A 14,828-nucleotide genomic window follows, 5' to 3' on the forward strand; every position below is an offset into this window, starting at 1 on the left:
AAATTGACACCGTAGGCTGTGGGTTACATTTGATATAAATCAAACACGACAAGCTGTGTTCACGATTTCGCTGAGCACTCTGGCGTCCCACTTTCTTTAACGCAACGCGTCTGGAGCCCGCCTCCAGAGCTCAGGCCGGTCGACCGTCTCCCCCCACCCGTCAACCCCAAAGCCAGGCGGGTACCCCTATGCAGGTGTCCACCTCGCTCTTCGGCGTTTCCCTTGGAAGTTAGCGTGATCCATTTCCGAAGGAGTCCACGCCTCGCTTTTCGGTCCGGTCATGATGAGAGGAAGGCGGGCGTGTGAGAAGGAATATTGTCGTCGTCGTCGTAATTCACTTTGTGTAACGAGCTAGCTTTAAACCCCCTCGGTGGTTTTGGCTTCTCGTTTTTATTTATTTTTTAGTACTCTAAACATAAACCGTCCCTAATTAATTTACTCGGCGGACGAGGAGGAGCATCCCACTTTTATTACCCGCGGTGAACGACCCATACGAGAGAGGGAGCGAAACCCGGGCAGGAGTCAACATGTTCGAGACAAGAGGAATCCCCTTCGTGGTTCTCGACGTCGTCTGCCTTGTTTTAGGTATGTGTATTCGTGTCTCGATTTAATCGGATGGGACAAGCCCGGAGTGGCAGGGTGGTTTTTGTTGTATGTAAAGACAACGCAAATTGCAGAGTCACTCCTACAGACGTTTTGGGGTTTAACATTTCATGCCAGAGTGGTTTTAAACTGACATCAATCAACGGCCACACCACACAATTTTACACCGGCTAATAATAATAATAGTTATTATTATTATTATTATTATATATTTTATTTATAAGCGCCTTTCAAGACACCCAAGGACACTTTACAATAACAAAGTCACTATATCGCAATGGAAATTGCTATAGCACAAGAACCCCCCCCCCCCCCGCCCCAATATTTTCATGAAACTAAAGTTTCCAAACTTTCCAATTTTTAAAAATATGTATTATTACAAGAGACAAAGCACGTTCACGTCAATAAAGTCATAATACGAGGAAAAGGTCAATAGACGGACGACTATTATTTCACCACTATATCACAGTAGAAACCAAAATATAAAAAGTCAAAAGGTGTAATTTTATGTAAAATTATGTCTGTTTTCAAAACATTCCATCTTTGTTGCAGTGATATTACAAAATTCAACTTTATTCATTGTAATACGATCCCCCCCTCGTAATATGTATATATTTTCTGGTATCACTCCCGTGATATTACAGCATAGGACTTCATTCCTTTTTTCTCGTAATATTCCAACATTAATCTCATCAAAATGGTACTTTTCTACTGGTATAATGATCACAAAACTGTTTCCCCCAGCCCCCTCTTTCTTCTTCTTACCATTATATAGCTCAATTCAACTTGAGAAATTAAACAACCGCAGCTTAGAAAAAGTGCGGTGCAAAAAGATCAAACATAAAACACAGTGATAATATAAAATATATTATATTAATAATATATTAAAGATAAAAATAGTAATCAAGTAAAAATATACTTTCAAGCAAATTCTCTCCGTCTTATTGATGGTTGTTGCGATGCAGACTGTCATCGAAATATTTTGTTATACACAATATGTGATGTGATTGGAGGCTGTGCTGGCTTTAAATGATTGATTCATTGATCCAAATACCGATTCATGCTTTCTTTGTATGTTGTTATGGATTGCATAAGAAAAGCTTTTTATTGTGGGTGACTATTGCCGCAAACTCTACCAAACTCCCCCTCACCCCAACACACACAGATACACAGACACACACAGACACACACACACAGACACAGACACAGACACACACACACACACACACACACACAGCCTGCTTCTGTTTCTCTCTTAACTTCCCAGGCATTTCAGCTGCCACGTCCAATCAAACGCCAACAGCTGAAATGACTGTCTTCCAATGGATCATGCGCTTCTGCATTCTTTTTTTTTATGCTGGAGAATGTGTTCCACATTCGAGTTGAGCTGAGGCCAGCCTGCGTTAAAGGGGCCAAAGACGGCGAGAAATCACTGCGGCGTTTCCACTGGGACTTTGGACCTACTTGCATAAGAAGCTTTCTCGCTGGTCTTTTATCAAGCAGGAGTGCAGATTTGACAAGCTTATCATTTCTGTTGTTATTATGTCACACGCCTTGTAAAAGTTTGACTGGGCCTAAAAATAAAATTCGTCATTTCCCCGTGTGTAGTAAAAACACATGCGGTGTTTGAATTGAACCCTTTCCCACATTGACATGTGCCTTAATTGGACAAACACATTTATAGCAATAAACTAGCAATCCAGTGGTGCCTTAATTTGTGAGTGTAATTTGATGTGTTCCAGCCCCAAAAGAGCAATACATTTTTAATAAATACATTATTGTATTTTACGAAAACATATAGAAGTAAAAAAACTAAATCGAAAGGTAAGCATTATACCATTGTTGCATCGTGATTTCCTGCTTGCGTTAAATGGGCCTCTAATGGTGTACACACCTTGGCCACCAGGAGGCAGTATAAAACATGTGTACGTCGTATACAGCGAAGATTGTCACAACTGCTCAGTAAGCTGCAGCAATATTATAGTTCTTCTTCGCACAGGATAAAGAATATATGCCTCAGAGTAATGTTGCATGCTCTGCATGTGAATTGTTTGAAGAAATATAAATTGTTTCAAGGTTTATAACGACCGATACATCGACGGCAGATTAGATTGGGCTGTCTAACACGTGTTCTAGTATCAAGCTAGGAGGTAAAGTAATGCAGCGTGGTTAAATACACATGATACAATTCTCTTTGTTTTTGTTTTGTGTGTGTGTGTGAGAGTAAACATCATTTAGGATTGGCAATAAACCACAAAATTACGAGAAATAAAACTTGAAATAATTTTTACGATTTTTTAAAAAATGAGAATAAAGTATGGAAAAAGGTGATACTATGACAAAGCTCTGTATTTACGTTAAAAATATTTTACAATTTTTTTTTTTTTTCAAAAACTTGGGATATCCAAAGAAGAAGGTTGTGATTTCTAAACAAGAAGTAATAATCAAAGAGTCAGATCCTCATCCTTTTGTTTTCTAGTTTTGGTTCCCAATACGGCATGTCGCATAAGTTCCTCATTTGTTTCTGAAAACGGGATGTCATCAACGCTATGGACTGATGCAGCCCTTGATTTTTATTTCACATTTTCTTCCCCTTTGACCGTGTGTCCTCCACAGGGGGCCTGCCCCTGGCGGCCTTCAACCTGGGTAAGATCCGTCCCTACCAGAGGGGCTTTTTCTGTAACGACGACAGCATCAAGTACCCTTTCCACCACAGCACCGTCACCTCCACTGTGCTGTACACGGTGGGCTTCTCGCTGCCCATTAGCTGCGTAAGTAGGGGGCCGTCCGTGCCAGGCAGGGCCGGGACGCCACGGACCTAACAAGTGCATGCGGCTTTTCCTCTTTTAGCCTTTCACTCTATCCAGATCCGCATCATATGTTAGCAGCCCTAGATGACGAGGATGTCCACTTAATTATCCAAAGGTCCGAAATTACTCAACAACAGCACCTTCAAACCAAACTAGCCGACCGCTTTTGCTTACCACAGCAAAGCCACTCATTGATTTTCACATATTGTCGTGATGAATACGCATGCTGCTTTTCGTGTCATTTGGACACACCTGCGATGAATGCTAATATTTGCTAACACTATCTTAACATATCAATGTATATATTTGCAAATACTATATTTTTATTAGCATAGCAGCACTTTCAAACCAAAATGGCCAGCAACCTGCCCTCATCTTCCGTCTGTCTCGTACGCCTGGTACCGATGCGGTAGCAATCGGCCGCGTGTCTACGACGCGTTTGTCATCGAAAGACACCTTGAAAATACCATAAAATAGTCCATGTGGTTTTTTTTCTGACTTAGCCTCGTGATGGATTGTCAGGAATCTTTTTCTTCACATGAGTCACAGCTGTGAATCATCTCATGGAATATCCAGAATGTTCCTTTCTGGAAGCGCCGCCGAAGCTTCCTGACAGTGTTCCATATCTCTGATTTCGTCTCGCGGGAAAAAACAGTATGACAATCCGTTAAAAGAAATAAAAAATGGTTTGTCGGACATGAATGGAGTTTGCAGGACGTGTGCCCACCAGCTAACGACTTCCTCCTCTTAATACTTTAACCCTCTAACATCAGCTACTTCCTAAGGCTTTTGGCCAGGATGCCACTGCTGCAGCAGCTTCTACCGCCTCCTGGACCACGGCGTTGCATGATGGGTAGATCTCATCTAATAACTTCCCATTTGTTTGTTTGTTTTTTTTCTCTTTCTCATTGCTTCTCTGCTAGTTGGACTCCCGTTCGCAATACTCACCGCGCAACGCAAACCGTTCCGCCGAGGCTTTTTCTGTCGCGATGAGTCAATCAAGTACCCGCTTAAAGAGGACACCATTTCCTATCAGTTGTTAGGAGGTGTCATGATTCCCCTCACAGTACTCACTGTAAGTGCATCTTTGATATTTACTGTTTCATTACGCTTTTATTTATTTATTTATTTATTTTTAAACGTTATGACCTGAAACAGTGGTTCTCAAACTGGGGTACGCATAATAATTATCCTTAAATTATTATGTTGTGTCATAAAATTAAAAACAAAAAACGATACAGATAATGTCACGAAATAAATTAGCCCTCGATCACTTAGCTTTTGGCCAACTAACTCGATAATGTATTTTTTTAAACACCTGCCTTGGAATAATACGACTATATTTTTGTATGACTGAATTTTTATAACGAAAAAAAAAAAAACTTTGTTCTGGAACATGAACATTTTTCTTTTTTAACTGTGCATGGAAACTTTTGTTTAAAAAAAAAAAGGCAACTGTTCATTGAGGGAAACATTGACCCCCCCCCTAGTCGTCCCCGCACCGGAAAAGTTTGCGAAACCCTGTCCTAAAGCACCACTGTCTGTTAAGTGAGTTTTTTCCCCACCCCCTGCTAATGGCATCTTTGCAAACTGCTCATCTTTTCACAAACTAACATTCAAATGACGTCGGTTTCACCTTTTAAGTAAATACCGCCTTTACGCTACAAGGCATTTTGAGCTCGAAGTTGAAGCAGGAAAAGAACAAAACAGTTTGAATGACCCCAAATGGCTTAAAAAAAGGAATTAGGTGACAGCTCGTGGGTTGTAGTTGAAATGGAAACAGCAATTCAGTTAAGAAATTGCCAAATTGAAAGATAGAGAAGAGTGAACAGAAGCTAGCTAGCCGCTAGCGTCGCTTCCAACTTTGTCTGTGTAAAGGATGATGCTGACAAACACTTTTAAGTGGACATCCTCTCGGTCAGTTAACCGTTTTCCAACCCTTTCAGCTTACTCTTTTTTTTTAAGCCTGTGAAATTTTTCTTTCTAGTTTTCTAAGGTCTGAACTCACAAACCAAGTGTTTGTGTTTAGAATGGAAGATAGGTTAAAAAAATGTTCAAGCCATAAATGCTAAATATGAAGTTGCTTCCATGTCTAAAAAATGATCAATGATTGATCAAGTAGAAAACAAAGAATCGTTTTTACCCAAAATCATACAATTGATGCAATCCAGTAAGTAACAAGGAATTTAATCTTAGCCAGACGTGGCCACCATGGACCAAAAAGTGAGTTTGACAGAAAAAGGATTCAAAGCCTACAATCCACCCCCTCGTGAAGTTTAATTAGATTTGCATGAACACATTGCAATTGACGAACAGATTGAAGATATGCTAGTTTACGCTTTTGATCGTGCCCACTTTTTGCTCCGTGGTGACAGATGATCTTCGGCGAGTGTCTGTGCGTGTACCTCAAGCGCCTGCATTCCAAGTCGTCGTACGGCAGCTACGTGGCGCGCATCTACAAGGCGGTGGGCACCTTCCTGTTCGGCGCCGCCATGAGCCAGTCGCTCACCGACATCGCCAAGTACTCCATCGGCCGCCTCCGGCCGCACTTCCTCGACGTGTGCAGGCCCGACTTTAAGGGGGGCAACTGCTCGATGGGCGTCTACATAGAAGATTTCGCCTGCACAGGAAACCCCACCATGGTCAATGAGGGCAGGTGAGCTTGAGAACGTGCCGTACACAATTCAAATCGCCACTATGGATTTAGTATAAACGTGTATAAACGTGTAGTATAAAGTATAAATGTGACCTTTGGGGGGGCGGGTGGCGGTTGTTTGAGTATGTGTGTTTGTGTTATCAGCATTGAGCAGCAGGAAGCGCTGCCTGGCGAGAGGATGTACAGCTCGGATTTCCAAAGCAGCTCCGCTTTGGCTCCCTTCTCTTTAATATCGAGCTCCGCAATAGTGAGGAGGGAGCAACCCCACCCCCCCCCCCCCCCCAAAAAAAAGCCATCATCTGGCAACACAAAGCATCCCTCCTGGGTTTGCTCCGCATTTCCAGGGCGTGGCCGCCTGACTGTTTGTGTTTGCTGGAGCCAAGCTTCCTCCCCCACCCTCCTCCTCCCGCTCCTGCTGCTCAACCTGCAGCGTGCGCACTACATAAAAGGTTTTCCTGCGTCGAAACATCAGCTGATTGTAAAACAACGCAGAGACGAGCAGCAGGCGAGGGATCATCTTACCGCAAGGCGACTCCTCTTGCGCCGCCTTTTGAACGACAAGAGAGGGAGGCCGGAGGCCTGCATTCAATATGTTGTACAAACTGAAATAGTAATAGTAATTGGCCGTCCTCCATTTTGTTACGACAAAATGAAGTGAACATTTAATAAAAGTAGTTAGAATGTTCCAATAAGTTGTTGTGGATTCCACTGTTTTTTTTTGTTCATCTTTCTAAGGGAAATGCAAACTTACTACTACTGTACAGTATTATAATGAGCAGCTATGTTACGTTGCAATACAATGTATTCCCTGTTCTATGGTTACCCTCACACTTTTCCAAAAATGGTCCGTATGTTTCGTCTCCACAAAATTATAGGTTGGCAAGTGTTCTAATGTGAATGTTTGTCTTGCTCTCACAGGTTGTCTTTCTATTCCGGCCACTCGTCCTTCTCAATGTACTGCATGCTGTTCCTAGCGGTAAGTATTTACACGTAGTTTACTGTGTGGATAAATGTTCGCTCGTAGACATAGGCAAAAAAAAAAAAGTAGTCATTTTGGAATCGTCCGTAGCTACCAGGTATGTGTAAACATGGACGGCATACGCAAATCGAGGTCGAGGACTTCAGAGTTTAAAAGAACTATGAAAAACGATGTTATCAGGGAACAGGAACTACTTAATTATCTTGTGCGGTAAATATAGCGAGCATGAATAAGCATACATTGCCCTTCAACTTCCTGTCTTCATCTGACCTTTTTCCACAGTATTGAATTTTGTTCCATGATATATACAGTGGATGTAAAAAGTCTGCTCCTGTTGAAATACAAGCTTTTGTGATAGAAAACAATGATACCAACATCATATCAAATTATTTTCCACCATTAAAAGTGACCCAATGAAATTAAATAAAAATCTTTCGAGAGGGGAAGTAAAAAAAAAAAAAAAAAAAAAAAAAAACACACAAAAGGTATTTTGTTATGAACAGTTCTAAATGCCAGTAAGTGTTGGAGCAAAGCCTTGAAGTTTTGGCTAGAAAGAACAAAATGAAAGGAAAGGCTTACTAAATCATCTGAACTTTATTCAGACAAATCCGCGGCGCTAACTGGTGGCAACTATCTTCTGACCTCAATGAAAATTGGTTCATGAAAGTTGGAATGTGGTGACTAAAAGAGGGTGTGCACACTTATGCAACCCCATCAGTTTATTTTTACTTTTCTTGTTTTTTTTTTCCACTTGATTTGTACTTGTAGTAGGTCATAAAAAGAGTCCAAAACGTTTTTTCCTGATTTGGCAATCAAAAAAGGAGGCCCGTGCAGACTTTTTTAGACACAGTCATTATAAACGTACACATTTAGGATACATTTTGCACCACACAACACAGCTGACTATTGTTGCCATTTTTTTGCGTGTGTGTGTGTGTGTGTGTGATTTCAGCTGTACCTGCAGGCTCGCATGCACGCAGAATGGGCTCGTCTGCTGAGGCCCACCATCCAGTTTTTCCTGATCGCCGCCTCCGTGTATACAGGCCTGTCACGTGTGTCCGACTACAAGCACCATTGGAGCGACGTGCTCACAGGCCTCCTGCAGGGGGCGCTCATGGCCATCCTGGTGGTGAGTTTGAGACGCTTTTAATTTTCATTTCTAACCAAAACAGCAGCACGTAAACTGTCAAAACCCAAATTCCACCTTTTGGTGTCCCCGCAGGTGTTTTTTGTGTCCGACTTTTTCAAGCAGCCCCTGGAGGCCCGCAAGGAGGCCGACATCCCCCATACCGGCCTCCGGGAGACGCCCACTAACGGAAACCACTTTGAGAGTCCAAACTAAAACTTCACACACTTCAGTCGCCTGCATGTAGAGTCGATGCGCCTTAGACATCTTATTTTATTATATTCAAATGTCTTTTAAATGTGGTTCCAGCGATAGATGCTGGCTCAAGACTGTCCCAAGGACGCCATTTTATCTACTGAGCCGGTGGGAAGATTGTACTGCATGCACCCACCGGTGAAAAGGGGTTGGGGAGGTGAATAGAGTGGAGCGGGGGGTAGAGACCACTACTGTGTATAACCTGTGAATGTAAGCCTGCTTTGTGCATTTCTTTACTGGGAGTCAATCTGCTTAAAGCTCCCACTGAGGTTCAATGTCGAGGTTATAAACAACTACTGCGAATGCAGCACTTTTTCCTGTGATGCCTTCATGTGACTGCCAAACTAACGCCGCTGCTGCATATCCCTCCAAAAACTGACAGAAATCAGGGAAGGCAACTTAAGGCCCAGAAAAGAAAAAAAAAAAAAAAACACACCAAACCCACAAAAGTATGTTTGTGTAAATCTGTATGTCAAACACAGACTTTTATTGAAAAAAAATGTAAAATATGTACAAGTGTCTAAAACAACAGGAGGACAAATAAAGCCATATGTATTAACAAAGAAATATGATGTGGGCGTGACTCATTTGATTACCATCAAAAATTGAATTCAATGATGTTGGATCAGAGGTTGCTGGGAGCCCAAAACGGATCCGCTGGGTGACGCAAAAAGGAAGCCATGAAGCTGTGGAAGTGTTGGGATTACAAATAGAGGCTGGCAGCAAACACAATGTCCCTCTTGATCTTTGTGATTCCTGCGAGGAGACAAACACGAGTTGATTCATATTTATTACCTGGTGTGTACGGACTTAATGTCATCAGCTCTGATTGTGCAACTGCCAATAAAAAAATCGTATGTCATCATAGCATAGATTACCACTGCCTGAATAAAACATTGTGGAGTCGATAAGAGTATATACTGTACAAAGTCAGTGTCAAAGTTCAACAATTTGTCCGTTTAAGAATATCCACCCAAAAAACAAACAAAAAAAAAACACTTTCTTACCTTCGGCAAACTTGTTCTCCAGCTCCGTATTGCCAATGGCTTTGGCGGCCGAGCACATTTGTCGCAGCACTTCCTCCAGACGCCGCATGCAGCGGATGATGCTTCCTGTAGAGGACACCAACACCACAACCGCCCACCAAAAACAGACACGAATGCCAACACAAAATGACAACAAACAACTGTCAGTATTCCTGCCCGCTGGGAACGAGACATGCAGACAGCACAAGCAACGTTACCTTCAAAGACGTCGGTCATCTTGCAGATCTGCGCGAAGGTGGCGCCGTTGGCCCATGCGTAGACCACATCCATGAGGTGAGGCTTGAACGAGCTCAGGTAGGTATCCTCGTCCACCTCCAGCTTGGCGTCTGCCGACACCTTGGCGATGCGCTTGGCGCACTCCTGAGGGGTGCCGTGAAAAAGTGTCGGCGAGTGTGCGCCGTTGCCCAGCGGTGGGTTCATACCGGGATGGGATCGTACCTGCATTTGTCTGAGGGGGGCGGCCAGTTGCTCCGTCAGTTTTGGCATCTCGCTGGCCTGGATTCACCAATGACAAAAATGATTAGTACACGACTTGACATTTCACGGCGACACTGGAAGTTACGCGAGGCAACAGTTCACACACTGTCATTCTACTTGATGCCGTGTGAGTCAGTAATTGGCAACCGGCACAGCTTCCCTCCAAAACTCAATACTACACAGTGATTACCTAAAGACGCCACAGAACCGCAACAACTGTTGTCTCAATGAAGCTCCTCAACTCACTTTGGCATTAAGAACCCACATGATTGCAGCAAAGCAATGTCGTGACCATTTTTGCGGATAGGCAAGTTTTGCAGCGAATAACAGAGGATTGAATGCAGTACACACACAAAAAAACTACGAATTTTTGAATTTGTGACTGAAAATTTGGTTTCGATGTGGAAGAAGAACATTTTCTTTACATTTTCCTGGAAAACAAAGCAGGAGAGCAGCGCGGTGGCTTGTTCCACCGTCAGTTCGTTGAAGAGGCCGTTGAACACCATCTCCGTCAGCAACAGTTCGTCAGCGCTAGACAAAGAATATTATTATTCATTTTTTTAAAACTGCTTAGAAAACAGCCTCAAATTGAAGGGAGCACGGTCAACCTTAGTTCTAAAAAGGCCGAGGCCGTGTTCTGACCTGCTAATCTCGCAGGCCACTCGCCCCTTCACCTCGATGACGTCGGACGGACTGGCGAAGCCGAGGCGTCGGAGCACTCGCTTGCGGCACTTGAGCTTATCTATCTGCAGCACGGTGCGAGCTTTCTTCAACTCGCGCTTGGCCGTGCGCATGTCCCCCGCGATCTGAAACACACACCAATGTCATGTTATTCTTCAATCAGAACGTTGCTCATTTCATGAATATCTGCGTTTGCAACATCGTGATGACTGTTATGACATGCAACGATCATTTTGAAAAAGTGGCTTTACCAGAGCCTTCTTTTCGCACAGCGAGTAGACGGCCTCTAGGTTGGGGTCGCTGTGCAGCGGGTGCGAGTACATTCGGTGCTCGAAAGCCTCCACCTTCTGGATCACCTTCTTCAGCCCGGCGTCCTTGATGCCCATGTCGTCCACGGGGTCCAGAAGAGGGATTCCGTCTGGGAAACGCTTTTGCACTTCCTGCGTTTCAAACATAAAGATGTTGAAACAATTTCAACTTTTTTTTCCTTTTTTTTTTTTTTTTTTTAAATAAGCTCGAAGGGATGTTTTGAAACCTGGATGGACTTGAGCATGAGCTGGCGGTTGTCAAAGGGTCTCAAGTCTTTGGGGATGTACAGACGCACGGAGCTGATGGACGTCAGCAAGTGAAGCATCACAGGGACCACCTAGAATCCATTCAGGCGCGAGTAATTCAAATCTTCACTGCGCCAAATCAATTCTACATTTATAACAAGGCGTAGAGATGGCAGGTGTGATTGATTTCACCGCTGCTGCGCAGCACAGGGGCCATGGAGGTCAGGACACTGTTACATAAACATGCTGCGGTACTAATCGATACAGGAAGGGAGCACAAGTGAAAAAAAAAAAAAAAAGAGGCAAACGTGCTAACCACTCAAGCACTGTTCCTCTCTCTCACAAAAAACTTCTGTTCAATGAATACATCACAGGTATGAAAATTAAAAGTCGAAATCCTCATATCATACCTGCATCTCTCCGGTCTGGCCCGGCGGAGCAGGTTTGGCCGCCTCAGTGGCCGCCTCCTTGACGCTGTTTTTGCTGCAGTGTAACAGCACCTCGACCACAAAGAGTGGCTCGGCGTCCGTGCTGACCTGCGCGCACCGGGAACATGTGTGAGTGACGGCTTTTTTTTTTGGCAGGAAGGCCATGACAAATAAAAAGGAGGCCTCACCTTCACGTTTGACTTCTTGGAGAAGTTGACGACGACACCCCAGCCGAAGTCTGCGTCTTCATTTTTCACCTGTGAGAGAGAGCCGTCGAGAGAGTATGTTTGTCCCCAAAATAGTGTGACCCAGTGAGAGTGAGCGCATGAGAGAGAAAGACAGTGTGTCAAGTGAGTTAGCTAAAGTCTGAGAGGGACTATAACAAAGAACGTGGCAGAGTTTTTGTGAGAGAATGTGCCAGAGGGATCAGGAAAGCGTGTGTGAGAGTGGGTGACTGAGTGAGTCCATGCAAGTGATTCTGAGGGTTGAGTGTGTGTGTGAGAGTGATGAAGTGAAAGTGTAAGAAAGAACGCATGGGTGTGCCAGCGAATATAGCGTACGACAGCAAATGCGCGTGTCGTGAACGTGTCTTGAGAAAGTCAGTGTGAGGACGAGTGAGGGAGTGAGAAAGATTGCGTGAGAGAGCGAGAACACCCGAGTGCTAGAGAGCGCATTTAGCATTAGCACATAGCATGAGAGAAGTGCTGGCGGGTAACCTTGACGAGGCGTCCGGGCTGCAGGAAAGGCAAGCAGTATTTGGGCTTGTGGATGAACTCCTGGATTTCCTTTCCCAGCTTGGCCAGCTGCTGGCGGATCTTGAAGTAGGTGACCACGCTCTCCTCGTTGGGGATCTCGATCGCGTGGTACTCCTCCTCCAACTTCTGTATTCCTGCGCGGCGGGGGAACGGCAGCCGTTTGGAGAAAAGAGTCCGGCCTCGCGTACGTTCTAACAGGTAGGCGCTCGGCGAGCTTACTCTCGACGACGCCGGGCAGAGCTCGGTAGTGCTGGAACTGGTAGAAGGATTTCTCCAGCATGTACTCGGGGTTGATCTCCTCCACGCGCAGCAGGTTGAGCACCATGTTGTACGTCAGGTGGAAGGCGCTGTTCAGCGGGTCGGCCGAGCCCTGCGCGACAACGTCACAGTGAAGGGACCGCGCAGCCGGGTGCGCCTGTGACGTTTTGTTTTGAAGTCACTGCGTTACCTTAAGGAGCTGTTTCCCCACAGACGGACTCAGTTTCTCATCCACCATGAAAATAACGATGCCTCTTTCGTCCATTCCTCTCCTGCCCGCACGCCCTGACATTTGGATGTACTCGCCTGAGGTAATCTACAGACAAAATGAAGGCAGTGTTGGATGCCACATGTACGTGTTCCTACTGCGCTGGTGAATCCGTTTTAGGCTGAAATTGAAGTGACAAGCAAATATTATCAAGCAGGTATGCTCGGCCTCTTCTTTGGAGAACCGTGCATACTACGGAATGAAAACAGAAGTAAGGAAGATGTGATTAAATGCGTATCAAAACTGTCAAAGGGGTCAGACTATTTCAAACCTCAATGCCGTGCACATTTCTGATTATTGGTTACAGTCTACTCGCATCGGGGTCAAGCCGTATGTTGAACCATCGAGTTCAGCAGTCAGTAAAAAAAAAAAATCAAAATCAAAAACTGTGGAAGCTGTGTGTGGCATTCGGCAGTTTAGCTCAATCAAGGGCCAAAATAACACTCATGTAAAAACACAATCATGAATTGACAGTTTAACATGTTTATAAGGGGTCTTTTTTTATTACAATTACGTGGCGGTCAAAAATGTGTTGCTGTGGTTTGTTCCTGTCAGACCGTTCACGAATGATGCAAAACCACGCGTACGTGTTATGAACGACTGTGTGTGTGTTTGTTTTAACCCGAGTGCCTGCGTGGAGTTTTGGCAGCGTTTCGCGGCACCAGATGTTCCAGATGAGCTTCTTGGAAGGCAGCTCTCATCTCGATTCCTTTCCCTCTCGTTCGCGGGTGTCTGTGTCATGCCGAGTTCGTGCGCGCGTGCGTGCGTCGTGATAAATATGTGGCTCTGTGCACGGCGAGTGGCGCAGCAGCTATTCGCGCAGCAGCTATTCGCGACCTTATAAAGGCCTTTTGAAGAGGCTGATGTGTTTTGTAGACTTAGGTGAGTGGATCACATCTGCAGTTCACTTGGCTCACTTATTAGCACCGGTCTTGAGCAGCGGTGGACAAAATGGACAGATTAAACTTTTTGAAAATGTATACATCTGCGGATATATATTTTTTTCTTGGCGGGGAAAAAAAAATGGGGTTTGGCTTAAATAACGGGAGGGGCCATATGTGGTCTGCAGGCCATACTTTGCCCGCCCCGGGTTTACATGACGTGCGTGTTCTGTGTGTGTTCTTACAAAGCGGTGACTCTTGCCATCGAACTTGCGGGCGCTGGTGAAGAGCACGGTGCGCGCTGGCATGTTGATGCCCATGGCGAACGTCTCGGTGGCAAAGAGCGCCTGGGACGGTGAGACAAAGGCACTGTGAAAATGGCATCACTTAAATCATCTCCATGACGAGTGCGATGATGATGTGCGTCACCTTGATGAGGCCTTCCGAGAAGAGGATCTCAATGGTTTCCTTCAGGATGGGCAGAAGACCGCCATGGTGGATACCGATGCCTCTTTTTAACAGCGGCAGCACGTGCTCCACCTGACCGACATCCATTTTTGTTTTTTAAAAAAATGGTATGACGTGCCGTCGCCATTTTAATGGCGATTCTCACCTGAGGAAGCTTCTTGTCCTCGTCTGACAGACAGTCCACCGCGTTGTTGAACACTTCCTCCACGAGACGCTTCTCCTCTTCTGCAATTAATAAAATAGAATTGGATTGTATTGAAAACAAGAATACATTTGATCAAAGGAAGTTAATATTGTATGCACTGTTGAGGCGAAACTTCACCAAATTTTAAAAAAGGACTACGGTCTGGTGATTGTGGTGGAGAAACATGACCGCGTCATCATGTAAAATGTATCCAGCGCATAAATACACCCACTCCCCAAGTACCAATCACATGCTACGATGCGTCACCGATCACATCCATCCCAAGCAGGTTTAAAAACAAAACCCCTCTTTTGTTTTTTTCCCCCCACCCCCACTTCTAACAAAGTAGTGCTCATACGGGAAAGAAGTGATACGTGGGAGCTTTAACAAATCATGTGA

At 44.6% G+C, this 14,828-nt stretch overlaps 2 protein-coding genes across 3 annotated transcripts in view; one reads left to right on the forward strand and one right to left on the reverse strand.

Moving 5' to 3' along the window:
* Positions 1-8,996, forward strand: plpp1a (phospholipid phosphatase 1a). 2 transcript variants are annotated; one of them, XM_052050862.1, is made up of 6 exons: positions 1-585; positions 4,337-4,488; positions 5,789-6,069; positions 6,988-7,045; positions 8,001-8,177; positions 8,271-8,996. In XM_052050862.1, the coding sequence occupies exons 1-6, from the start codon at positions 528-530 to the stop codon at positions 8,388-8,390; spliced, it is 846 nt and encodes a 281-aa protein (XP_051906822.1). In that variant the 5' UTR covers positions 1-527; the 3' UTR covers positions 8,391-8,996. The 2 variants fall into 2 exon arrangements, with proteins under 2 accessions (XP_051906822.1, XP_051906821.1); XM_052050861.1 differs by lacking the exon at positions 4,337-4,488 and adding an exon at positions 3,220-3,374 and having other exon boundaries at positions 7-585.
* mtrex (Mtr4 exosome RNA helicase) overlaps positions 8,658-14,828 on the reverse strand; it is a 10,189-nt gene continuing 4,018 nt past the window's right edge. The window contains exons 12-27 of the mRNA XM_052050601.1: positions 14,391-14,470; positions 14,207-14,317; positions 14,023-14,124; positions 12,819-12,944; positions 12,590-12,740; positions 12,332-12,504; positions 11,804-11,872; positions 11,598-11,723; positions 11,169-11,279; positions 10,885-11,073; positions 10,595-10,758; positions 10,378-10,483; positions 9,914-9,970; positions 9,673-9,835; positions 9,437-9,541; positions 8,658-9,185 (exon numbers count right to left, since the gene is read on the reverse strand). Of these exons, the coding sequence (XP_051906561.1) occupies positions 9,133-9,185; positions 9,437-9,541; positions 9,673-9,835; positions 9,914-9,970; positions 10,378-10,483; positions 10,595-10,758; positions 10,885-11,073; positions 11,169-11,279; positions 11,598-11,723; positions 11,804-11,872; positions 12,332-12,504; positions 12,590-12,740; positions 12,819-12,944; positions 14,023-14,124; positions 14,207-14,317; positions 14,391-14,470 (1,886 nt within the window). The 3' untranslated portion in view covers positions 8,658-9,132. The remainder of the gene's footprint in view (positions 9,186-9,436; positions 9,542-9,672; positions 9,836-9,913; positions 9,971-10,377; positions 10,484-10,594; positions 10,759-10,884; positions 11,074-11,168; positions 11,280-11,597; positions 11,724-11,803; positions 11,873-12,331; positions 12,505-12,589; positions 12,741-12,818; positions 12,945-14,022; positions 14,125-14,206; positions 14,318-14,390; positions 14,471-14,828) is intronic.

The sequence above is a fragment of the Hippocampus zosterae genome, chromosome 18, assembly GCF_025434085.1.
Source record: "Hippocampus zosterae strain Florida chromosome 18, ASM2543408v3, whole genome shotgun sequence".
Taxonomy (NCBI): Eukaryota; Metazoa; Chordata; class Actinopteri; order Syngnathiformes; family Syngnathidae; genus Hippocampus; species Hippocampus zosterae.